At 33.9% G+C, this 27796-nt stretch overlaps 1 protein-coding gene across 8 annotated transcripts in view; it reads right to left on the bottom strand.

Moving 5' to 3' along the window:
* The window catches only part of LOC145292083 (dorsal-ventral patterning tolloid-like protein 1), a 2157643-nt gene that overhangs the window by 567232 nt on the left and 1562615 nt on the right, over window positions 1-27796 (bottom strand). For all 8 annotated transcript variants that reach the window (XM_080138158.1, XM_080138152.1, XM_080138155.1 and 5 more), the window contains one exon: window positions 23399-23582. In XM_080138158.1, coding sequence (XP_079994284.1) covers window positions 23399-23582 — 184 coding nt within the window. The remainder of the gene's footprint in view (window positions 1-23398; window positions 23583-27796) is intronic.

Raw genomic sequence — 27796 nt, 5'->3', positions numbered from 1 at the left:
ATATATATATATATAAAGGGGATTAGAACAGCAGTCTAAAGAGCAAAGTGTATTTTAATGTAATAGTAAAATCACTAATGTAATTAAAATACAAGAAAAACAGTGCTCGTTGTAATGCAGATATATAATAAGCTCAATAGGCATATATATCCTAGAGCTGTTTTAATATTTAGTAAGATGAGTGATAATTTATAATTAAAATTAAAAATTAAAAATCGGTTTCATAAGGAGGAACACAATATGAAACCAATTTTTAATTTTAATTATAAATTATCAATCATCTTACTATATATATATATATATATATATATATATATATATATATATATATATATATATATATATATATATATATCAGTGTCTGTGTGATGTTCCATTAAGAAAGAAAGGTTAGAAAATCTACTTAAAATCTATAAGCGTACTCTCATATCAAATTTACTGGCGTGTTCCAAAATTTTTAAGTGCGATGCTAAGGAGGATTTGAAGGTATAATTCCTTAAAATTTTAAAGATAATCTATTTTTTTATGAAATTTTAATCGTATCGATACAATTTTATGTGGAAGACAATGGAAGTGGTCACAAATCTTTACATGCCGCCACTTTTAAGTGATCCATGGGAAAAGAACCCCCCTCCTCCTTGTGAAACATAAAATATGTCTATCACATTGCAATGCGATTTAAACCATACGTAAAAGACGCTCGTTCAGAGAGTTTCTCAATATTTCAGTTTCTTCTGACTATATGAGGGGTCGACACACACGTGAGGAGGGGAGTTAGTAAAAAAAAAGGATTATGGCGTCATGAACATAGTAAAAAAGTACATAGCAACTTGGAATATTCCAGCTAATCTATAAATATAAAAGCGAAAATGTATGTATGTGTGTTCGCTTTTTCTGTGTGTCTACAAAAGGCTTCTTTCAGAGAAGCGGTCGCTCGGTTCACAACTTTTTAAAACTTTTTATATCACATACAAATCGTAATATCTCACAGTTAACGACGAAGCTCGCCTATCTATTTAATTTGCTCGATTTCTGGAAGATAGATATTCAATATTTGTCGCTCGCCGCATGTGGGTTAGTCCTTTTCCTATAACATCTTGGGGATGGGAAAAAAAGTATTCAGTAGTAAATGAATACTATCCCGCAGTTGACGTCATTAACTCATTAAAACGGGCACCTGCTAAATCCAACTAATTAAATAAATTCAAACGTGTTTCCGTTAGCATCTCGCGGTGGGGCAATGGTTAATATCGCACTTTTTTTTCACACTTTAATTTACAACTTTGCCTCAAGGGTTCGGTTTCGATCCTCATACTTACTTTTTTTTTACCCCACCCTCAAACACTCGAGCAACGCTGGGTACCCCTCGCTAGTAGCTTATAAAAAGGGAAAGTATAACAAAATTGGAATAGTCCAAATTAAACAAAAGGGATAAGAAGCCATAATATTATTTAATATAGCTGACAAAGAAAGAGAAGGAGGTATAGAAATCAGAAAGAGATAATTTTTTATGTTTTCCTTTTTTACTCAAACAATTTAATCCAAGTTCAATGGTTGATCAAACCTATCATATTTTGTTCTAGCCAACACTTATATTGTTGTAGCCCGGAAGGATCACGAATGAAAACACGGACATGTATATATTTAGAAAAGATAAACTGTATTTTAATAAAGCAAAATATACTAAATGCAACAGTTGTAGAACGTACTGCCAAGATGGCATACAAGATGGCGTACTGCAGACTACACAGACCACACCGAGAGTCGTACTTCTCGATTTATTTATATAGTTTGGAAGAGTTCATCTTTTGTGCATGGGTGAGTCCCCACAACATATACTTTGGGGAATGGGATGAACATACAATTTCTCCCCACTGACTAGTAACCTAAGAATTAATATACAGTGTTTTGCTTCGGCATTAAAATAGCACCCCCACTCATCGGTGCAAAACGTGGAGCTTATACAGAAGCGAAATAAAAAAAACTTAGAGCTCATCCAACAACAAAAACTGAGACACAATCTAAAAATCCCTTACGACAGTCAAACGCCAAATATAAGTTTGGCATCCAGTCACAGTGATCAGCGTTGAAATCATCATCATCATCCACCACCGTCTTTCCTGAGCAGAATTGATCCATCGAGGCTCCCTAAGAAAATGCTCTGTGGCGAGCTTATCAACAAGATCAAAACACAAGAAGCCGCGAATGAAAGCTATAAAGTTTGTGTACTTGACGGGGTCTCTCTGTTTGATTATTTATGTATTGTTTCATATAATCACTAACAATATACATTCTGTTGACAATAATTAAAATAATATTATGCTTTTTAAATATTTGCACTCGCTATTTATGTAAATATATTATTACCAAAATATTCATATAAAATCATATATCTACATCATTCAAATGTTTTCCATTATTAATTATTATGATCGTTTTTGATAAACTAAATAAAAAAAAACACCCATCGTTGACTTCTTATTATAGAGTGGAAGATTTCCTTTAGAATCTACTTCTAGCGGGCAAAATAAGTCTGAGGTGGTTGTCGGACTTGCTATTTGCTTTCTCGTTTCACCTTCACTACTTGAAATGGTTTCGTCAGGGGATTAGAAAAAAAAACATATGTCTTACTAATTAACTTTTATGTAACGGGAGGAGAGTACATATATTTATATAAATGCATATAAATAAAACAGTAAATGTGTGTCTGTCTGTGTGAAAATATTTAACCGTTAAACTCTAGTCAGATAACACTGAAATAAACAGGAAATAATAATCATACACCAATAATGGGTTATTAATGAGTAAAATCTTTGTTTGGATGAATGAATAACGTGTACGGAAATATGTCGATAAGTTGAAATGCAAACTGCTCATTTGAAATTGCAAACATATTTCTATTACTTTTGTGCATGCGCAAATTCATTCACAACTTGAAGTGGTTTAATTTTAAATCTCTTTCATCTGTAGATAGCTCAAACCGTAGGGAACGTGGATGGAACGCTAAATGTTTTGGTTTCGATTCTAGCTGACGGGGTCCAAGTCATTTTTTTAATCTCTTAGAATCAGTACTATATATTAGGTACAATATAATATTCAATAGAAAATTGGCTCTATAATAATAAATACGTAATCTGCCCGCCCTTTGCTACTAGTATGCAAATAAATAGGCATTGGTCTTTGCTATAGAGTGAAGGATATGTTCTTCGTTTTGTCAGTCAGAAGTATACAGTTGTCTCAGTGTAGGTCAATCATATTTTGGTCATTGACTTATTAGTCACGATTTGATTACAATTTGCTGTCCAAGGCTAAAAGGCTAAGTAACTTAGGGTGATGACTAATATTGTTACAGGATTACCAAGACTTTTAACACCCAATAGCTGTTTTAAAAGTGTTGGCAATATTTTTTTACACTGCTCTAGACAAGTTCTTCAGCTAATATTCCAATCTTGATCAAGTTTTAGACACTGAATTTCTAAAGGGTTGATTTAAAGTCTGAAAAGTTGCGTTCCAATAAATTTTCCTTGCCATTTTTTTTTTTTTATTTAAATGTGTGTTCGCTAAAAATGTTGTACGGTGACCCAAGGGAAAATCAAAACTTCTTTAAGGATTAAATATAGACTAAGAAGCTTGAAATAATGTTTTTTTTTCTTCTTTTGAATGGGTTTATATTGTTCTTTGTAAAAATGAAGACAAGTGATGGAATGTACTTTGAAATGAATCTGACAAGAAAGAAAAATGATAGAAAGTGTGAATTTTCTATCACTTGAATTAATATAAATAAGGTTTGCTTGCATTAGTAAATGTACGGCATAACAACCATTATTTGGCCATTTAATACTGAATTCAGTCACTTTGATGATTTTCCTATGCTTCAAGTGTTTAATATGATCAAATATTTATAGATCAATTTGTGTTGTAGACATATATTTTTAAATAAATAATATGCAAATGATAAATCTTAATGCATATAGTTGAGATATGTATAACAATTCCTGCTCAGAGGCATTGTGAGAGCAATGGTAACTAAGGAATGACTCTACACTCCTCAAACTTGGACCTCATCACCGGATGTAGTTTAAGATCATACTTGAGACGAGATTGGTATGCACAGAATTTGAACAGTTGATAATGTTGGGAGGTAAGGTAAGCAGACGAACGAAAAACAGTTAAAAAGATAAGCTGAGAAGAGAAAATACATTTTGAGATTGCGGCATGACTGATGGAGGTAAGCGCGTTACACAAGGGTTTCTCTGAAACTGTTTAGTGTGACATCCGAGATCAAAGGAGCAGTTTGTATGAAAGATATCAGTGGGATTTGAGCCGAGCATTTAGTTTTGTTTCGGTATGAAGAGATCAGAAAAAGGAAAAGTATCCAAGATTTTCTCGTGGAACAAGAACACTTGTCATGATATGACATTTGGAAAAGTCCAAAGAGTGATGGCAGAAGCGAGAAGTAAGAGGAGGTACAGAAAGGAAAGGACAAAGAAATGTTTTTAAAATATAAGAAAAAAGATGAGTTTAGGAGATAAAATGTGAGTTGATCCATAAATAAGTAGAATTCTATATTTATAAATTTCTACATTTATAAAGATAGGCATGCATTCATGCACACACACACGCATACACACACACACGCACACACACATAATTTTTGTGGCAAGAGTTGCGCAATCTCAACCACACCTCTCCTGAGTCGATGTTGTTAACTACCAGAGGCAAGTGAAGGTTTAGGACGACTGGAAACGATGCTAAAATAAGCAGAGAGCACACACAGCTCCTACAATTCCCAAATGGTTACCCACCTAGTACTAGTCAAGCTAAACGTTACTTAACTTCGGTAATCTGATGAAAACCGATTCGTCAACGTGATTATGCTATATATATATACGTGGAGCAACATTGAGCCTGGCTAATACCAGATGGGTGACCATTTGGAAACTTTAGGTAATATAATTGCTTTCTGCTTATATATATATGTATATATATATATATATATATATATATATATATATATATATATATATATATATATATATACGCATAAGCCTGAAGAGTTCTAGAGTGGATGAAACGCGGAATATTCAGTGTAGCTTAATCGCCATATATATCTTATAAATTACTATATATATATATATATATATATATATATATATATATATATATATATATAATTGTTTTTTTTTCTTTATGTAAATATAGTCATATCTTGCTACGATGTGCAGACCGTTTTGAAACTTAAAAAATGTTGAACTTTTTTATAATTTTAGAGGGGGAAATAGTTTACTATGTCTAACGTGTAGCATGGTTTCAAGGTCTTATAATATGAAGTCGAAATGCATAACTTTTATGGCTATTAAGAAAAGGAGGAGGGGTTCTAAAAAGTAATTGGTGGAGATGATTAATCTTTTGTGATTAAAGGAAGTGAGAGAAAGACTATTTTTTTTAAAGACACATGCTTTATGAATTTTAAAATATTAACTCGATAATATAAAATACAAAAAAAAATTAAAACTAAGCAACCATTTTTTTCTTTCTTTTGATAATCCACAAAAAAGTTGATATGGAAGGTATTCATCATTAGTTCAAGGCGCATTATTTTGGTATGGAACTTGTTGTAAACAGGAATTTATCAAATTTGTTTCATGTCTCCTTTTTCTTTGTAAACAATAAGAATCTACATATTATTAAAAAAATGTTTTTGGCATTTGTTTGTAGATAAATGAGAAAATGTGACTGACTGACAAAAAAAAAATAAAGGTGAAGGCAGAGTACACATTGCTAAGAGAGTAGTTTTTGTAATGTCAATACCCAAGTTTGAATCTAATGTAAGTCTAACAGAAATATTTTTAACTGTTTTATAAATTTAAAGGAATCAACATAATAACATAAAAACAAATATTAAAAAAATTTTTTTAATAATCTGCAAAACAGAAGTAGACATAAATGTATTCGGCATTAGTTTCAAACAAATTATTTTTGTTTAAAAACATAATTTCTAACGCTTGTTTGCCAATGAGACTAATATGTAAATGCATTCATCCTAGTTACTTACTATCTTATAAAACTACTAAGCAACATATTCTTTTTTATTAAATTTTATAAATGTTTTTCTTAGGTAAAATACTTGATACTATTGATCTTATTATGAATTATGAAATATGTATTCTAGGCAATAGGTGAGTAATGTGAGCTCATTATTTATTTTATTTTTTTTTTTTACTTTAGAGTTACCGTTTGTCAAGGCCTGAAGCCTACTCGAAAATAAGGATTAATGAATGTAATGTGGTAGTGTAGTAATCGTTATTGGTGTAAATATGGTAGAATTTGCTTATTTATGAGAACAGCTCAACAAGAACTTGTTTACATTCGATTTGAAGGCTACTACGTTGTATTCAACCAGGAAGCAGGCCAGTGGAACAGGCGGACAGTTCTGGGAAAGAAGCTTTGTTCATGGAATCTGCATTTAGATTTATGCTCAGATAGAGAGTGGGGGAAATCGTATATAGTGGTTGTAGCTAGTTGAGTGTTTTTGTGAAAGTTTTGCAAAGGTGGTTCATAGATTGGAGTTCAGTCGAGAACTTGCCATGAAAATAACGATAGAGCAGAGACGGGCCCGCAATTGTTATTGTTAGCAGGTGGCATCTATAAACCTGAAGAAGCTAGAGAAAAATGGAAATGACCTTCCAAGAAACGAATATAAACTAGCTCAAGAACGGATAGGTACTCGTTCAAGAAACCCCGTTTAAACTAATTATTGTTTGTTGAACTGTATGCATCGGTCATTATTTCGATTGTCTGAGAGTGAATTTTCATGTTTTCGTTCCAGTCTCTCTTTTTTCTATAAGTTTTACTAAATTTAATTTGGTCCGCATACGTTTCTACAAACTTCCTGTTGGCAGCTTCTGTGCAACAGATGCTGTCGCTTGTACGAAACAGCGGCGTAAAGTATCTTTTCTTTCCGACAAGCTGCTATACATGTACATTCTCTTATTGCTATACATGTACATTCTATTATTGACTGCTTGCTAGATTCCGATTACAGAGCTTCATTACATAAGTTGATGATTTCAATTTCCGCGAGGAGTCGTATTCTGCCATTCAAGATGGCGGAAATTCTTGCCCGGAGAATGTAGAGATTTCAAAGATAAGAAGACGGATCTTTTAAAGATAAGATGAACTTATCGATGAAATTAATGGAAAAGCTATAATTTTCTACACCGTGAATGTATTCAGTTAGAAACAGCTAGCGTGTGTGTTGAACAATGTAAGCAAGATTTTCCTGGAGCATTTGCTTCTTTCTCATGAAGACGTGAATTGCCATGCGCATTCACACTGCGACATATGAGAACCAAATAGAAGAAGTATTCTAAAAGAAACCGCCATTTTCGGGGTTCAGCTTTGAATAGGAAGTCTTGCAAAGCTACTGACTGACGTACAAGACAGTCGACTTTTGAAGAACCCGTTTTTACCGAGTCTGTAATGCAATTTTGGGGTTAAGTTGGCTGCAAGGAGGAGCTACTCCATTCTTTCTTTAGAAGCATCAAAACCTTGGTTGCTCTATGCAACTTGCTAGAGTTGTGTGCTTGTTTCTTTGATATCGATATTAACTAAAGTGTTGTCATGGTTACCAGTTCAGATTGATAAGGAAAAAGGAATGGCAAAATGTGACTCAGAAATAAGAGGGAAACGATTCAGCGAATGTAATTATTTTAATAACAGATTGGAAGAAAATGAAAAGGGCCTATGTCATGGCGTATTATTACTTTTGAGGTTATAAAACGCCGAAGTACACTAAAGCTGGTATATAATTCATTGAAAACAATAATTTGAGAACACGTTGCTATTTTACACATAGTTACGAGTAGGGTGCAGGTTCATACCATTCCTAACAGTGTTAATCCATAAATGGACACAATGAATCTGCAAGAATTTTAAGCCAGTATAGCCAATTCCATAGTCCATTACTCTATCCTAAACATGAACCTCATGTATGAAAGTAAAATTTAATATCATTTACAATTTTCAAGCTTTATATAGCTCTATATAGTATTATTGTTGATCTATTGTGATTTTCGTTGTAATATTTTCTTTAATCTGTTATGATTAAGTTTGAAATAACATTTTTGTTTATTTGTTATGTGTAAGATTTGAAATAGCATTTTCTTTGATCTGTTATGGATATAGTTTGAAATGGCATTTTCATCAATCGGAATAAGGACTCGTAGTGTAGTGGATAAAGTACTTGGTAAATTCAGTTGTAAGTGATATTTTTCTGGAGGTTTACGGTTCAATTCTCAGTGTGGACGATATTCATAATACAATTGCAAACTTCTACTGGATTATGGCTGATGAGACAAGAGCATGCTACACTCGTGAATTAAATAAAGGGTTCCATTTGAAATTGCATGTAGATTCCCGAGTTTAACAAATACACATGAAGAGTGTTGGAGGTTACATCAACCGAAAGTTAGTGAAAATAGCACAGAAGATGAGAACAGTCGTCCAAATAACGAATCCTTATCTCAAAAAGTCATAAACATAAGTATTTTTTTGATCTGTTATATGAAAGGTTTGAAATAGGATTTGCATTAGTTTTTCAAGCTTGCTTTTTCCAATAGCATGATCAATGCTTTTAAGAAAATGAGTGATTTAAGCAATGATAGCAAGTTTTGCCACACAGAACTAAAGAATATGAGCCACCCGACATCCAACTGTAAGATTCTGCTGGGAGACAGCTACTATATGACGTGACACAATGGAGTAGGTAAATATCTCTACTGGACGATCTGTAAAAAAGTTAAAATATCGAATGCAGCAGCAAGTCCTGGGAACATGTTTACCAGAAAGAACAGTTGGAAATAAGTCATGCACCATCCACTATTACAATGCAATTTCTACAGTTATGTACCTAGGAAATGAAGCCATAAAAACTGACATGGTGATATGGGAGAGGAAGAAGAAAGAAGCAACCTTAGTAGAATCTAGTGTCCCCAATGATTCTGGATAAACAGGGCTGAGAGGGAAAAGATAACGAAATACTAAGGTCTTATGTATGACATGAAAAGAAACTGGAATTTTAGGAAGATCTCTATCATTCAAGTAATTGTAGGAGAAACTGGACTCATGAAAAAGAATTTCAAAAACTGTCTACAATAGTTTTAGTAGAAACCCCCCCCCCAAAAAAAAACTACTGCTGATTGCATTTTACTATTTTAGAATTAATATTTATTTATTTATTTATTTATTTATTATTATTATTATTCAAGAAGTGATGAAAGCCACATTAAAGCTAACAATAATATGTCTGATAATTTCATCGAAATATAATTAAATCTATTAAAAGTGCTGTGCATTTCATGATTATCTTTAAAATCAAATCCATTTTGCTGGAAACCATTATCAGTCATATCAATCGCTAGTTCTAAATACTTCACCGATTTAATGAAATCACAGGCGTTTATTTTCGTACGCACTTGAAATACCTGATCTTTGTAATTTTTTGTTTTTAATATTTTAAATCTCTTGCCCTTATTGACACAGCATACGTAAAAACAATAAATTTTAACTGGTTTTTAAGCTGTCAGTGGAATTATCTGTTAGATTTTGATCATCCACATATACTTGGACGGCATAATCACGTTGATGCACCGGTTCTCGGTGGAATTATAGAAGTTAAGCAACGCTGAAATATGCCTGTATCAGATGGGTGATTATTTGGAAATAACAGGCACTGTATGTGAGGAGAACGGCGAAACCTTCATAAAAAATACACCATTACAGATGCATATAGCTATTAGTCCATATATCTTCTCATGGAATAATCGCCATCCTCCATTGTATAGAAAATCTGTTTTCTATAACGTAGGGACAATCTCTGGAGAGAGTATGCGATTGTTTTTTTTATTTTTGTATTGTATCATCGAGTGGAAAATAATACACGAATGTAAAATATAGAATAGATTTAATTACAATAATACAAGTCCGTGGCGGGTAGCAACAACTGTTAAGTAAGTCGACTAGTAAATCGTTAAAATAAACTGGAGTCTTAGGAAGTAGTCACGTATTCGAGCCAGATCACAACAATCAATCTCCTTACATGGCCATGTTTAGACACATGGCTGCAATTGTTGTAGCGTTGGCCCAAATGCTTTATGGACATTCGAAATTAAAGATATCTAAGGCAACAGTCAATGAAACTGTCCTTTTAATTACCTTATTTAAGTGTTTGAATCAATGTTTTATAGAAATGAGTTAATGTTTTATATAAAACTGGCAGGCTGCCCAAAGTTGCCCGGTCATAAAATATGCATAAATATTATATTTTTATTAATGCAGAATTCTTATTTATTATAAACAGAACTAGCGTAGATAATAAACGTAGCGTTAAATTTCTTTAAAAAATAAAGTAAAAAAACACAGAAAGAAACTGAGACATGTATATGCAAGTATCATGTTCTTTTCCTAAAGAATACTCGAGCTGAGATCGAAACCAAAACCTGAAGACAGTAAGTACGATAACCATTGGACCATCTTGACACGAATTTTTGAAAAGTGTTTTCAAACCTACTTATTTTTAAGCTAAGCAATTTTTCATAGGAACAATTCACAAATGTGTATTCATGAAACAGTTGACAAACAGATAAAAATCCAATCACCCCCCACGTACCAAATTTATAATTTTGACCCCTTAGCAGCCCTTTTTTCCAAATGAAACTAATTAAAAAGTTGTTCACATGTCTGAATACCCTAGATACGAAATTTCATGCCTGTAGATTAAAAAGTCGTTGAGTACATAGGTTGAGAAGTGTCCTCAAACACATTCCCACTTTTATAGATAATTCGATAAATCAACAAGGAAAGAAACAAGACAAACAAATTGGGTTTTTATATGCAATTTAATTATTTGTATGCAAGCACTTTTGTTTGTACGTACGTTATTATCCCAACACCCATATTAAAGAGGAGATTGTTCAATCATCAAATATAAAGTAATTGAGAAATATTTGTTGTCGCTAAGTGTCAAAATAAGTACCTAACCTCTTTGTATAATTAATTATTCCAACATCAAACATAATGCCATAAGTAGAATTAAATTGTGAGGGGAAAAATATCTATTGACTGGCATTCAGGTTAGGATTAATGTGGAGCACCTGTTCGTGTATTTTGTTAATGATTGATGATTGGCCTGTACATTAATTTGTTTTGTAGACATAAATTTGGTAAACAAATGGTATGTAAGTAACAGATTCTATTTAACACGTAGATGATATCTCGACAGGCACTACTAATTCGTGTAGACCTGAGAGTAGTGATAACTGTGGAGTGAGTCCTGCCACTCCCACAAGCTCCATAATTGGGGATTCACTACTGGATAAAGTTTTGTATTATAACCAGAACAGTTGGGGAGGTCTTAAGTAGTTGATCTGGTTGGGAAATAGGGTAAGTAGCTAAAAGTTATAATGTTGCAATAGTAACTCTTGCGTCCCTTATTTCGTCCTTTAGTCCTCACATTCCACGAGCGATGTTTCTGACAAAGAGGGAAGAATTGCTGTTTTCTGGGTCAAAATCTATTCTATCAAACACTTATCGGTGGTATGTTTTTGAATTTGAAGTAGTATTTTTTTTACTTTCTTACATTAAGTGGCTTCATGCCTTGTCTGAAGCGATTCCCATAAAAAATTGACATAATTGATGTGATATGATCCCAAAGATTTGAACGAGTATATTTATAGCCAGGGGTGATCAGAACGTAACAATCACATTATAAGTATCACTATATAAAATTTACTGAATCTATTAAAATTTTCAGTCATAGCTTTTCTTCTTGATATGAGAAGGGGACTACACTCTGCTCATCGTGAGTCGACTAAGACCATTATTTAGCCTGATGTTTTTTTTATTTTTATAAATCAAAGGTTCACTGACTAGATTAATGCTGACAACTTTTGCTTGGGACAGCTACATTTAATATTAGCAATTTGATTATTTTCTTTTCTCTACGATAACGTTATTTGTTTTGCCATCTTTCATTGGGTCATTTTTCTATTACAAGAATGACTTTCTAATAGAAAGACGTAAAGAGCTGAATAAGATGGATTCCATTTTGGTGAGGTGGAATATATGTAAACGCATTGTTCAAGGGTGTCTGAAATAGTGTAGTGTCATGCTCAGGACAAATGATATATCAACCATACATGGTGCTCTAACAGATAGTATCACTGATCCTAAGAGTGAACCTAGGAGTAATCGCAACTCCCTATCGCTCCAAAGCTCCCAAATTGGGGCCTTACCACCAGATGTACTTTGAGGCCATGCTCAGAACCTGAATGATAGAACATGTTATCTATCTATATATATTAATGCACTAAGGCAATTTCATGTTTGTACGTGTGTTACATCTATATTACCCTTTTTTAAAGAGAGAGTCGTACGTTTTCACCCTCCACCCATTTTGAAAAAGATAGAATAGCTCAAACGTTTAATATGCAATGCAAAAAAAAAAAAAGGGTATTGTTAAAATTTCGTCTGCTGTCGCTGCTGAATGTGAAATTCGAACTAAAATACAAATTTTTGATTTTTAGTTTAGGATTAAAGTGGATATTTAGTTTAGGATTAAAGTGTATCTGTTCTGTCCAAAGATGGTATAATAATATCGTGAGAACTGCGTTTACACCATTGATTGAAAATATGTCACAAATTTCTACAAGGATTTTGAAGATAGACCCTCCCTCTCCCATGATTAGATGTTTTCTGAAGCTACATTAACCAGAATAATTGCATGTTTTAATTTGAATAAAGGTGGTACAATACTATCTTGAGGTAAGCCTTCATACCGGACGTCTATAGACTGGAAATATTTTTTTAGCATGACAGCATTATACAACAGATGAAGTATGAAACTGCAGAATTTCCTTGGGTCTCGTTTGTTAATGTTATAATATCCTCCAGAGTTATGCGTTTTTATTTGCAATGCGTTTATTGATTCTATCAGGTTTACAAATTCAAAAGTGATTATTTTAATTTCTTGTTTCTGGAAGTATCTCTCAAATTACCATTTTAATTTGCCACCCTCGGCTTTAAAGCATGAAAAAATGATTTAAATTAACGGTAGACGAAAGAAAATCAATCAAAGAAAATCAATAAATGAATAATTAAAAAGAAATAATAGCAACGTTTGGTTTCGATTGCTTTCAATCCTTGTTATTCAAATCTCTACTGGAGTTTGCAGAGTAGAAGTAAGATGGCTACTATATCTTATTTGAAGATACTCTTATGGAAATTGGTCGTTTCGCTTTGCAGCATATCAACCCTTCTCGAGTTATTTAATGTCGAGTGCAGTAATTTTGGAAAAAGGGTTTTATACTTAAAGTTCTTTATGTCTTCAAGATATTTATTCATAGTGTTTTTTATTAGTTGTCTTATATAGTAAATTTTTTAGTTGTCTTATATAGTAAATTTTTTAGTTGTCTTATATAGTAAATTTTTTAGTTGTCTTGTATAGTAAATTTTTTAGTTGTCTTGTATAGTAAATTTTTTAGTTGTCTTGTATAGTAAATTTTTTAGCTGTCTTATATAGTAAATTTTTTAGTTGTCTTATATAGTAAATTTTTTAGTTGTCTTATATAGTAAATTTTTTAGTTGTCTTGTATAGTAAATTTTTTAGTTGTCTTGTATAGTAAATTTTTTAGTTGTCTTGTATAGTAAATTTTTTAGTTGTCTTATGTAGTAAATTTTTTAGTTGTCTTATGTAGTAAATTTTTTAGTTGTCTTATGTAGTAAAATTTTTAGCTGTCTTATGTAGTAAAATTTTTAGCTGTCTTATGTAGTAAAATTTTTAGCTGTCTTATGTAGTAAAATTTTTAGCTGTCTTATGTAGTAAAATTTTTAGCTGTCTTATGTAGTAAAATGTTTAGCTGTCTTATGTAGTAAAGTTTTTAGTTGTCTTATATAGTATAATTTTTACTTGTCTTATATAGTATAATTTTTAGTTGTCTTGTGTAGTAAAAGTTTTGTTTTTGTCTTAACAAAATATGATTGAGAGATCAGAAAGCCAGTATCTGCAGACATGCTGATCTGGTAGCCCCATATACTCTTAAAGAAAGCAAAAGTTTAAAAATAATAGCGGGTTGAATCAGTTTCCCCTCGTAGAAGGAGGTTTTATGGGAATATTAAATACACAAGCAGACCTTAGTCACATGTACTGCTTTAGAGAGATTATGACGTTAGGTGTTGCAGTTCTTTGAGGTAGATGTCCACTTTCTCTGACATACAGAGCTTGATATTTCCAAATGGTCACCTAGTTAGGATTGAACAAGCACAACGTTGCTTAACTTCAGGGATCTAATGAGAACTGGCGTATTATCATGATTATCTCTTGACTGTCAACACGACGGTTCTAGGTTCAATCCTTGGCTTGGGAGAGATGCTAGTCTAGCGGCACTGATGAGTTGTGATACAACGAAACAGGACTGTATGTCGATGACTACAAACATATTTTAAGCCCCCCTCTTTAGGTAGAGCATTGTCGTAAATAATCTCACCCACTACTTTATTGGCTGAAAATGCGAAGCTCGTTGTTTGTTTGTTTACGAATGGGCGATTTGAGCATTATAAAAGTGGTGGCAGGTGTCTACTTAAATAGACATTCCGACGAGTTATTTACGGGCGTCGATTCCATGGTCGAATGGGAGAACTGCCGACTGTCAACACGACGGTTCTATGTTCAATCCTTGGCTTGGGAGAGATGCTAGTCTAGTGGCACTGATGAGTTGTGATACAACGAAATAGGACTGTATGTCGATGACTACATATATATATATATATATATATATATATATATATATATATATGTATATATATATATATATATATATATATATATATAAAATTCAGTGTTCGTGCGTATGTATGTGTTTCCTATAAAAAGATAGTTTACTCAGGAAGGAATCTAGAAAAAATTTCAAAGTGTATTATCATATAAAATTTATCGAGGAAAACAATGGAATTGCTTCTCGAACCTTTATGAGAATACTTAAGGGAACTATGAGGGCATATCGTTTTTCAGACGATCCCCAAATATTTCAAACATGTCTTATTTTGGACCTACCTTTCCTTTTGGTAAATTATACAAACAGATATGAATCTGAATTTTACGTCTGCCTCAGATTCAATATAAGATTAAATCATATATTCAAAGAGTTTTTAAGATCATGATAATCAAATAAAGACTTCATACCTGGGTTTCAATAAACCAGTGTCCATCTTTGTTTAAAAAAATCAAAGCATCATTTTCAAAATTTACTCATTCATATCTCATATATATATATATATATATATATATATATATATATATATTTTTTTACACGGTGATCACCACTTATCAAGGCCCGGAAGCCACTCAGGGATAAGGTTATTGCAAGTACATTACGCTAGTGTGGAGATTTGATGAAGTGTTTACTTAAGGGGGTGGTTCATTAGGAATTTGTTAACATTGGACTTGAAGACATCCAAGTTGTAGTCCGGTGGGAAGCAGGCAGACGGAACAGAGTTCCACAGGCGTGCAGTTCTAAGAAAGAAGCTTTGTTCATGGAATCCGCGTTTTGATTTAGGCACAGATATAGAGTGGGGGAAATTTTTCACAGTGGATTCAGCTAGATGGATGTTTTTCGTGAAAGATTGACGAGGGGGGACCAGAGATTGGAGTTCAGACGAGCATCTGCCATGGAAATAACGATAAAACAAGGATAGGCTCGCAACGTCTCTTCTATGGGAGAGAGGTTGCAGGGTAGAGAAAAGGGCATCCCCCACTAAGTCACGAAGTCTATTTTGTACTCTGTCAAGGCAGGATAGACTGTTTTTAGCAGCTCCTGCCCAGATATGGCAGCAGTATTCCATCCTTGGACGTACTTGGCTTTTATATAGATAGAGAATTGCATCAGTAGTGAGATATCTTCTGGAGCGGTAGAAGGATCCCACCATCTTTCCCGCGACCTTGGCAACAGACTTGATGTATGTGTTCCATTTCAGATCAGCAGTAAAGGTCAAACCCAGAAGCTTGTCAAAACATGGGGCGTCACCCAGATGAGAACCATCCATCACAATTGATGCCAGATGGGGATCAGAGCGTTGCTGATGTAAGGATAGGAGTTTGGTTTTGGATGCATTAAAGGTAACCAGCCACATCTTCCCCCACTGAACCACGCGCTCGAGATCAGACGAGAGAGAATCAGAGAGAACTTTGTCATTTACAGCCTTTGATGTGTTGCCGTAGATGGTCGTGTCATCAGCATAGATGTCAACGAATGATTTAAGTATGTGTTTAGGGAGGTCATTGATGTAGATCAGGAAGAGAGTTGGGCCTAGGATTGACCCCTGAGGGACTCCAGCATTTATATTGCAGGCCTCCGATTTTTGTCCATCTACCACTACTCTTATGAGCCTATCGGAGAGAAATGATTTAATGATTGAGAAAACATTTGCAGTTATACCATAGCTGGAAATCTTGTGAAGTAGACCCTTATGCCATACCTTGTCGAAGGCCTTTGACATGTCAAGAGCAATTGCCCTAGAAAGGAAGCCTTTGTCAAGAGATTCACTAATCCTGTGGGATATAACCGTTAGCACATCTGCGGTAGATCTTGCAGAGCGGAAACCATATTGTGTGTCACTAAGAAGGTTATTCCTGCTGAGGTGGTTGACTATTTCTCTATTAATATGGATTCCAGCAACTTACTCATAACACACAGGAGACTTATTGGTCTGTACTGAGAGGGAGATGACTTATCACCTGAATTCTTAAATACAGGGCAAACTGATGAGGTCTTCCAGGGAGTCGGAAAGCACTTCTCCTTAAGGCAACGCTTAAACAGTTTCGTAAGTATGGGAGCAAGTTCTGGTTGAAGCTTTTTTAACACTATAATTGGGATGCCATCAGGGCCAGTTGCTTTACTGGAATCTAGGTTCTTGATTAGCTTGGCGACCTCATGCACGGATATTTGTATGTTACCTAGCTTGTTCAGTGTTATAGGAGGAAATATGGGGAGTTGATGGCCTTCGCCGCATAGGGTAGAATTAGCTACAAAGTTCTTTGCAAATAGTTTGGCCTTGTCTGACGCTGACGAGATGACCTCTGGTCCATTGATAATGGTTGGGATAGAATGCACACTTCTGTTCAGGATCCTATTTGTTATTTGCCAAAACTGGTGGGAACCAAGCCGCTGATCAGCTACCTTGGATTTAACAGACTGGGCATATCGCTCTCTTACATTTTTTATTACTCTTTTATAGTTGTTATTGGCAGTCCTGAAAGCAGCTTTAGTCTCAGTGCATCTATTACGTTGGTAGCTATGGAAAAAGTGATTTCTGTGCGCGATAGCAGCAGCACATTCTGTGGAGAACCATGGCTGGCTGTTAGGTTTTTGTTGGAATTTTTTAGATGGTATGAATTGGTCTATGCCTACAATTAACCATTCGGTCAGATCTGATACTATAGAGGACACTTCCTTTTTAAACATGGAGTGCAGAGGTAAATCAGATATGAATGTACGGAAGCTATCCCAGTCAGCCATAGAATATCGGTATACAGTACGGTGGAGGGGTACGTCTGGGGGCTTCTTACATTTCGTTTTTATCTTAACTGATATGACGGAGTGATCGGAGGATCCTAGAGGAGAATGAACGGAACATGAACATAGCTCAGGGGAAGTTGAGAGAAAAAGGTCTAGGAGGCTTGCATATTGACCGGGTGTATCGGGCACACGGGTGGGTTCACGAACAATCTGAGTGAGGTCATAAGCAATGGCAAAATCATGACAAAACCTCCCTTCATCATCTGTCATATATATATATATATATATATATATATATATATATATACACGGTACAATCACCTTGACACACTGGTTCTTCCCAGATCATTGAAGTTAAGCAACGTTGAGCCTGGCCAGTATCAAATGAGTGACTATTTAGTGATGCTGAGCATTGTATGTACTGCGCTCAGTCACAGAAATTTCCAAGTTGGTATCTGGGGGCGCATTAATTTACTGGAAGAAATGAAACCCCATTCTTCATTAAGACGTGCATCTAGAAGAAGGAAATTCTGATGTAAAAACCTGCAGTCTACTGTATACTCCATCCTGTGGTAGTCATCTGCACCGATAATGGTTAGCAGTAACACCAAAATGTGTGGTTGATTCTACACAAAGCCTTCAACAGATCATCTGTGTGAATTTCCGAGCAACTTAGTTGTGGTGACAAAAGCTAATACGTCGAAATCGACAGAAGAGTGTATCATATATATACAGGGTGGGCCATAAGTCATGCACTAAAGAATTAAGTGATGTGAAACTGTAAAATCTGTGGGGCAAAATATATATTCTTTTCTTTGTGTATAAGATACATCTTCTTTTATGATTGTATCAGCGTGTACAACGTGTTTTTCAGTTTATTGGTTAAGTTTGGTTTTAATAAATAACGTTCATTACTGTCAGAATTATTTCAAATCCTTTGGTGCGCGACTTATGGCCCACCCTGTATATATATATGTATACTCAAAAATTTTTCCAAGTTTACAAATTGAATAATTCTGTAGACTTACACCAACTATAAATATTAGTCTTTATTTTTATAGGACAATACTATAACATTATATACATATATATATATATATATATATATATATATATATATATATGACACTCTATATTGTCTAATGTATTCACCCGAATTTGGCATTTAATCGGTGTTAATTCTCTCCATTCCCCTGACAATTATTTATGACCCCAAAGTAAAGCCTTAGCAAATGGAACTAGAAGTGGCTTAGTAGCTGGGTTCAAATCTCATGACCAGCAGGAATCGTTTCCCCTACAATGATGATTGCATAAGCATGAAACACTAGTGTCTGTAGCTATAAAGAAAAACCATTGTCTATATATATATATAGACCAACCAAATTAATCATTAACAATATCACTCATAGTAGATACATAATTCTTAAAGCCATATGAATAGAAGTCCCCTTCAACCACTGTTAATAGTTTTTTTTGAGGGCAAGAAAGTGATCACTATTTACCTCAGACAAATCATGCTGAGTAAAATAACTGCAATAGAAGTAAGACCAAATCTTCATTTACAAAATGGTGGTCTCCTAATATTAAAAGATTTCCAAAGGTTTTTCATGGCAAAATAGAATTAAAAAAGAAAGGTTAAATAAAAATAAAACAAAAACATATTCCTCCTTTTTATTATTCCTTAGAAAATGTTTCGACCGATTCTTTTCCTTTTATTTTTCAGTTTTCGTTTCGTGCGCATTGTATTCTTTAGAAATCTTTTCCTGATGCTTTTCCTTTCGATTGGGTTTTTGTTCTCTCTTCCTCTCTCACCATTTTTCTTTCAACAAGAATTTAATAAAGTTATGTGACCAAGCAAGACTAAGGATCCCGCTGAAGGACACTCAGCAAAGAACAAGGAAATGAGTTTATTCTTTTCAGGGAATTGCTTTTATATTGATCCACCAATAGAAGAATCCTCCACAAGAAGGCAGAACCAAGTTTCTTGTCAGCACAAGAGTCAATCAAACGCACTTATATGTACAAGGGTGGACAAAATAATTGGAATAGTACGAATTTTATTCCAATATTTCGGTGACTTATGAGGGGCGTTCCAAAAGTAAAGTACCGTATATTTAAACCGAAGAAAAATGAAGTTGAAAAACGATGAAGAGTTGAAAAGTGTTACTAGTAAAACCTTTTGTGTTCCGGAAATTATTTTTCTACATAGTCATCATCATTCTCAACGCACTTTGGACAGCGATGAACGATGTATTGATTGTAAAAGTCCAGAGTGTGCTTTGGAACTCACATCCCTGTTGCCACTCTGAAATCGACAAGCCCATTTATTTACTGTGCACCAGCTTTGTAAACGTTCAACAGGCGCAGGTGATGTTCATCGGTTCAATTTTTCTGTAGGCAGGAATTCAATAACGTATCTCTGATTCTGACACATGTCCATAACAGAAGTTGGTTTCTTAGAGTCTCACCTCGTTATTATCTGCAACAGAGAGATGAAACTTGCAGGTCACAAGTGCATAAGTTACTGATCATAACAATGCAGTTTGCAATTTCTGTGATCCATTCGGGCGGAATAAAAATAGGATACAATACTTTTGGAACACCACTCGTTGATCCTAATTTCATAATGAAGCTGGTTTATATCCACTGTAAACCATGGTTTTATCTATTGGAATTCCTATTTTATATTTCTTTGTTTGTCTATTACATTTTTTTCTCGGAAACTACTGAGCCAATTTGGCTGAAATTTTGTATAGACCTTTGTTATAATATAGTGCAGTGAACTCAGTATTATGGTGTCCGTTTGATGCACAGTATGGAATTAATATGGATTAGTCATCACAATACTACATTTACTCCAGAGGCTTAACATAGAGCACTCATTCCAAGTCAACAGGCAATAACTTTGGCTCGTTTTTAACGGAATAAAATGCCTGGTATGTTTATGATTCTCTTTTAGATTTTGTGAAAAATAGGGAAACTAATTTTGACAAAGGGCAAATTGTTGGCAACGTCTTGCAGAAGCCTTGGTAAACAATTAGTTGAACTCCTTGTTTCTCAAGAATTAATATATGAATTTTATGATGGAATTCAAGATACAAGTGGCATAATTTAGATCGATTTTTGTTGTGGAGAAACACCCTCCGAATGAACTCAACCACCGTCGATATATAGCGGAACGCTTATCGATCCCAGGTAGGGCTCTAGTTCTAGATTTAACCTCACATGTTCGGTGGAACGTAACACTCTTTTCATGGTGTAACCTTTTGTTTGTCTTTTGTTAATACGCGTCTAAACTTACACCGTTGTTCTGTTTTCATCGTGGCTAATAACCAAGCCATAACAATGTCTAAACTTAAAGGCACAGGCCGATAGGCTGTACTCTGATAACTTCTTTCCTCAGTCCTCTTGCCTTTGGAATTCTTTTCCTGTTCTTTTTCAATCACCGTGTCAGCATGCTGAAATTTAAATGTAATGTGAAGAAAAATCTTGTTATTCAACTCCTCACCCAGGTTGCCCTCCTATAAATCTGACATCTATCATAGTAGCCCCTTAGGCTTCAGTGGGAATATGCTTTATTTGAAATAAATGAAACTAGTTTACAAATTTAAAACGCATTTGAGAAGAAATCATCGACTACTGCCTATAAAGTAACTGCTGAGTTAAATTAATAAAACCTTTTTAATTTTGAAAAAAAATCTTTGACCATAAATGGACAATTCGTTGAATATCTGCAGTTAACTCTAGATGCATCCGACAATTTTGTCTAACACATGTATATATATATATAGAATATAATATTTATGAGTATTTTACGACTGGGCAATGCTGGGCGTCTTGTTAGTATATATATATATATATATATATATATATATATATATATATATATATAGAGAGAGAGAGAGAGAGAGAGAGAGAGAGAGACTGGGCAATATATATATATATATATATATATATATATAGACTGGGCAATGCTGGGCGTCTTGCTAGTATATATATATATATATATATATATATATATATATATATATATATACTAGCAAAACGCCCAGCATTACCCAGTCGTAAAATACTCATAAATATTATATTCTAGTTCATGCAGATTTCTTATTTATTACTATAGAACCAATTATCTATTGATTATCATCCAATATATAGTGATGATTTCATAAATTTTAAAAAAATTATTATTTGGGTACCAACTATTAGAATGGAACCAGAACATTTAGTCGTTATTTATGTCTCCAGCGTCGTTATGATCTTAGATAAGGGAAGCTGAATACAAAAGGTTAACATTAAGCAACTTTGAGCTATGAATGTTTAATTGTGTGCAGTTGCAAAAGAAACAGCAGATATAATGTTTTATCCAGCTTACCCTGCTGTTTTGTTTTCAATATTGTCTCCTTAACAGCAATTTTTGCCAGATGAAAACCCAATACAAAGTACAGGTCCAAGTACACTATACATCAAATACCAACTCCCTAGACCAAATATGCAAAAAGGAATTTGGTAGAGACGTTTCTCACATACGCAGCAATTATGCAAAATGTAGAAACTATGCATAAATAGAATTCAACCTAATAGTGAAACAGAACCCATCATTTAATAAAATACATAAAAATGAATAAGTAATTAATTATCACTTGTTTTTCAAAGGAATATGCGAATAATTAACATTCATGTAGTCGCTTGCATATCTATAACACTGAGTATATCATGTACGTTTTAATAATTCCTAAATAGAAAAAGTAGGCTTTTAATATCAATGGCAGACTGAGAAAAACTCTCAACTTTATATATATACATTATATATATGTATATATATATATATATATATACATTATATATATGTATATATATATATATATATATATAATATAGATATATATATAATGCATATACATACTAGTATGTTGCATTCAAAGGACTAAAGAAAGAATCACTCTACAATCATAAGTAAAATTGTAGTTTTATTTCGATAAATGCTAATTTTTCTTATTCAGCATTTTATGTGCGTTTTCCAACTCATACCAAAAAGAAAAAAAAAACATTAACAAAAAACGTCACAGGAAGAAAGGTGTTTAAGAATAATGAGAAGAACGTAAAATCAAAAACATTAAAAACTCACTTTAAAGATGAAAATCAGAGAAAATGACTCCCTCCCCTCATAAAAATGATATCTGATTTCACGTTGGAAGGTTCTTAAGCATCCATCTTAAATTTGACCCGTTCAGCTAAGAACAGGAATTTGCGTTTCCAAAGTCCAAACAAGACAAAATTACGATAATATTTGAAAATGCCTATATATAAATTATTGTTAACCCTATATATCACAGTTTCATACAAGGTAATATATTTCTAAATATAAATGAAAAAAATGGATTCATATTTAGATAATATAAATTATATTTGTTTTAGTATTTACTTAATGTTCAACATTAGAGTAGAACTACCTAGTATTATAAAAATATGGCAAGTAAGATGTACAGAAACGTTTGTGTTTCATTTCAGGAAGCTATTCGTCAGGCTAAATTTCTTTTGTTATCATTGAACATGGTTTCTATTAAGATGGGTAAACATTTGTAAATATTAGGTTATATTAGCATAGACTTCATTCAGACTGGCTGAGAGACTATAACCAGTGATAGACTAACAACCTCTCACAAAACTACGTTCAGTTCATTCGTTCTGTATAATGCTGCAAAGTTGGGAGCTTTAACACTTAGAAAGGGATTTTTATTTATTCATGGTGTTATCACAATTTTTGAAACAATGGTGTAAACCTTTTGAAAAGGTAAACGACGAAAAGCTTGGAAATGGTGACTTACTATGGCATGGAACCAGGAATGTCAAAGTCCATGAATTTGATTCGAGCTTTCTCCAAGTTTTGCTTATCCATCAGTCCGTCGATATAATAATGGCAGGTGACATTCGAAGGAAAGTTGTTGTGGTAGCCTGGCGAGGATATAGTTCCGTTCGATTCCTTTGTGCTCACAACACGAACGTCACACTCTGAAATAGAAACAAAAAAGAAACGTTAAGATAAGAACGGCATCAACAAAGAACAAAATTTAAAAAAAACAAAAAAAAAAACTAAACAAAACAATTTCTTTATGCAGGGTGAGCATTATTTTGTACTTTCTTTTCAAGAATAAAATAATATATGTTTTTTCTGTGAATGCAGAAAAATATATTTTAATGATAGAAACAATATTAATCGCAAATTCTTTATTTCTTTTAATCAGTTTGACATCTATTTTACTCGTTCTTGTCGGCAAGACGACTTTTAAAAATTGATATACAAACGAACCTATCTCTGACTAGGTTTTTATTTATATTTTTCCTCTTGTCCATGCTTATTGCTTCCTGTCAGTTTTTTCTTTGCTTTCTCGTATAAATTAAACCTACTCTCGTACACCTATTAAACCAAGAACTCTCATCCAGTTTTTCGATGTGTCTCCCGTACTACACACATTCCTTTATGCCGTTTTCGATTTGATTTTCTTCTGAGGTCCTCAGATCTTAGACTGTCATCAAAACTGACATTACACATGCTCTGTATCATTCTCATATAACATATTTTTATGTCTGTTTGCTATGTATGTTTAGAGATGACAATTTCAAAGCAAAATGTATCAAACCAACGAAAACGTTTTTTTCTCATACCTAAACCTGACAGACCAATGAAAATCCTCTTTAAATCAGTATGGAAAAATGAATAAAATGTTGAATTTTTTGCATTATTTAGACGACTATTTTTATCTTGGTTGTCATATTCACTACGTTTCAGCCAATGTAATCTGCAACTTTCTTCGGGTACATCTTATCTAATTGGAGAACATGGATAGAATTTTGAATTGATTTAATCCATAGAAGTATATGACTTTAATCCCATCGGTCATAGCTTAGTAGATGTGTTAATGTATGTTTTTGCTAATTATTATTACTAGTAAAGATTGAGGATATTCACCCTCCAAAATATAGTCCTAGGACTAATTGTTAACAAATGATTCTGTAAGCTTTATGCTATGAGTTCATGTGAAGAACTTTAGTACACTTTTTGCGAGCCTAAAACCGAATCCTTTATAGATGCCTGGTATTAGTAGGGTCAATATATGGAAAATACCCCTTCATCCCCCACCTGAAAAATTATAACAAAAGGTTTCTCAACTGGTTCTGGTAGGTTTTAACGTACTTTTTAACATACTAAAAGTTTACCAAAGTATAACCCACGGAAAAATGTGTTTTTCGAAGATGGCCGCCGAAACATTTGAATGATAATAACTCTATAACTATCAACTCAAATTTGATGATCTTGGTGTCTGTTCCTACATTTTGGGGAGCCAAGCACACACTAAGATCATGAAAAATGATGTTGGCCTATGATATGTCAATGTTTTGGAGATAGCAGTGGCATTTTCTATATATTTGATTGGATCTAACTGCATAACTAATTCGCATCTTTCTCTATTTCAGATATGATTCAACAATGAGCGCAAGCATAGTCAGTCAAGCTTCTCGTCCAATCTGCGAGGAGAAGATTGAGGAGTGATAATTGGGTTGTGATTCAGTGAAAGGGGAAAAGGAATTAATGATGCGAGTGTAAAACAGAAAGACAACCTTGTATTTGAAGCTGGCATGAAAGTGCATGAAAAGCTGTCGTCAACAGTACATTAATGTAAAAAAAAAACATTAAAGGCCATGTTTCAAAGAAAAGTAATGCTCCTGTGCCAGGAAGAAGAACAACAAGAGGCTCAAGTGGAGCTTTTGATAGCGCAAAGGACTGCATATTCTGTGGATGTACAATTGATTTGGACAAGTGAAACTTTAACTTGGTACGCACAGACAAATTTGTTGAAACAATTTAGGACATCTGTGAATCACTTTCATATTATTCAGGACTGACTGTAAAGGGTCGCATTGCATACCATTTACGAGATTTATATGCAGCAGATGTCCTTTGATGATCATGTAGTACAAATTTCAGGAACCTCAAGTCTGTGCCTTTTGAGTTCTAGCTTGTTCCTGATGCCAACCGCAGAAAGCCAGGCCGTCCTAAAGATGAAGTTTAGTATGAATCACTTCAGAAAATGTGTGCTTACCTAGAACTAAACAGTGAGGAACAACTAACTTTGATCCTCATAATAGAAAATTATCTTTCCAATCCTGATTCTGAACCCTATAACAATTACAGTTTGAAAAAGCATCTTAAAGAGCGCTTTAAGGACTTAATCATATTTTCTGAAGGAGGAGGCTTGCACGATATTGTCACTATGAAAGAACAAACATCGCTGATTCTGAGATCAGATTACAAAGGAAAGTGCCAGGAAGATAATGAAGAATCCCAAAAATGTACTATTATTGAAACTGCTGCCATATTAATCAAAAGTGATATCAAGTCTTAGATTTCACTATGAAGAATCAGTATCTAAGTTGTGAGGATTTAAAGCTTGATTAAGCACTTTCATTCATTCCAACTAGTCTGCGAATAGCACTGGAAACATTGTTCACTGGGAAAGACATAAGACGCAAGTTTACTGCAGTTTGTCATGCCATAATTCAGGCAGTTCGCCCATGAGCTATCATTGCACCGCTAAAAGTGGGACTGGCTGTTCAAAATTCATTGTAGATACTCCTTATGAGATGGGGTTTCGCTGCTCATATATAGAAGTTATGAGATTTGAAAAAAAAAAAATGCAGCAGATTATGTGGAACCTGATAGATATTCTATGTGAAGATGTAAATTTGCTGGAAACCTGTTCTTTTTGTGGCTAAAAATGTGGATCACAATCTTATCACTCTGAATGGCAAAGGGACATGTCATGGAATGGGTGTCATTGCCTCTGTCACCCCTGGAAAACAGACGAACCATATGATTCCACGAAAACAGATCTCAGGACTGAAATCTGATAAGAAAACAAATTATGGTATGGATAGGAAAAGCAAATAGAATAAGGATGGAAACTCGAGAATGATCAGTTAGTTCCAGTTATGACCCAAAACAATGTTGCACCTGACAAACTTTTCAAAATTATCCATTGCAACTGTTCAGAGGGATACGGAGTATCTCGATGCAGCTGCAGACGTTATGGACTCCCTTGCACTGGTGTATGTGGCCCTTGCTAGAGTGAAAACTGTAACAATCCAAACAACACTTGAGAAGTTGATACTGAGGAGGAGGATGACATTTAAAATTGGAACTCTAAAACTTGATCTATGCAGAAAAAGTGTTATTAACTAATGTAATCAAGTAATTGAAATATAAAGCTCTATTAAGCATAATTAGGATTTGATATAATTAGAAGATTATAAAAACATGAGTACTATAGGATAATAACTCTAATTAGTTTGCTATCATTATAGCTTTAAAAATAAATTATTTTAACTATTGCTTGTCGTAAGTGTTTGTGTATGAGGTGATAGTGAACATCTCAAGGTCAAGAATCCAATTTCATAATGATTTAACAGCTCAGTGATATCTCTACTTTTCTTAATGTGTTCTTTGTCGCACAAAAATGTAGGAATAGACACCAAGATCCTCAAATTTGTGTTGATAGATATAGTTATGACTGTTCAAAGATTTCAGCTGTCATCTTGGGCTCCATCAAGGCACTCAATTCAACAGAGTTCTGGCTAGTGCTTTATCTTCTCGGTCTTTCCATCCTCCTTGACCCTCTTCGATAATTTGGCGTGGCGTCAGTTTATGGTGACACACAAAAAAAGTGGGAACAAGGCAGGAATGCAAGTGAAGGTTAACTTACAATTATACAGTTTCATTATTATTATTATTATTATTATTATTATTATTAAGAAAAAAATGATATTTAAAACTTAAGACTGACAGAATAATTTAAATGCTAATGTCAACAAATACTCGTATTATTTGGATTTGTCGGACTACTGTTCTCATCTTGAGTGTGATTTTCACAACGTTTCGGTCGATGTAACTTCCAACCTTCTTTGAGTGTATCTTGTCGAACTCAGGAATGTTTCTGTCAAACTTAGGAATTTGAGCGGAATTTCGAGCAGAACCCTTTATTTATTTCACGGGGGTAGCGTGCTCTTGTTCCGTCAGCCATGACTGGATAGAGGTCCTAAGTAATTCGCAATTGGATTTTTTGGTCGCCCACACTTTTTACACTTGGTCTTTCCAAGTAGACTACACCTGTGAAGTAAATAAAGGGTTCCGCTTAAAATTCCGTCCAAATTCCCGAGTTCAACAGAAA

The sequence above is a fragment of the Euprymna scolopes genome, chromosome 13, assembly GCF_053919585.1.
Source record: "Euprymna scolopes isolate OS-2025 chromosome 13, ASM5391958v1, whole genome shotgun sequence".
Taxonomy (NCBI): Eukaryota; Metazoa; Mollusca; class Cephalopoda; order Sepiida; family Sepiolidae; genus Euprymna; species Euprymna scolopes.
The sequence above is the reverse complement of the archived record's forward strand: the minus strand, read 5'-3'. Positions and strand labels throughout refer to the sequence as shown.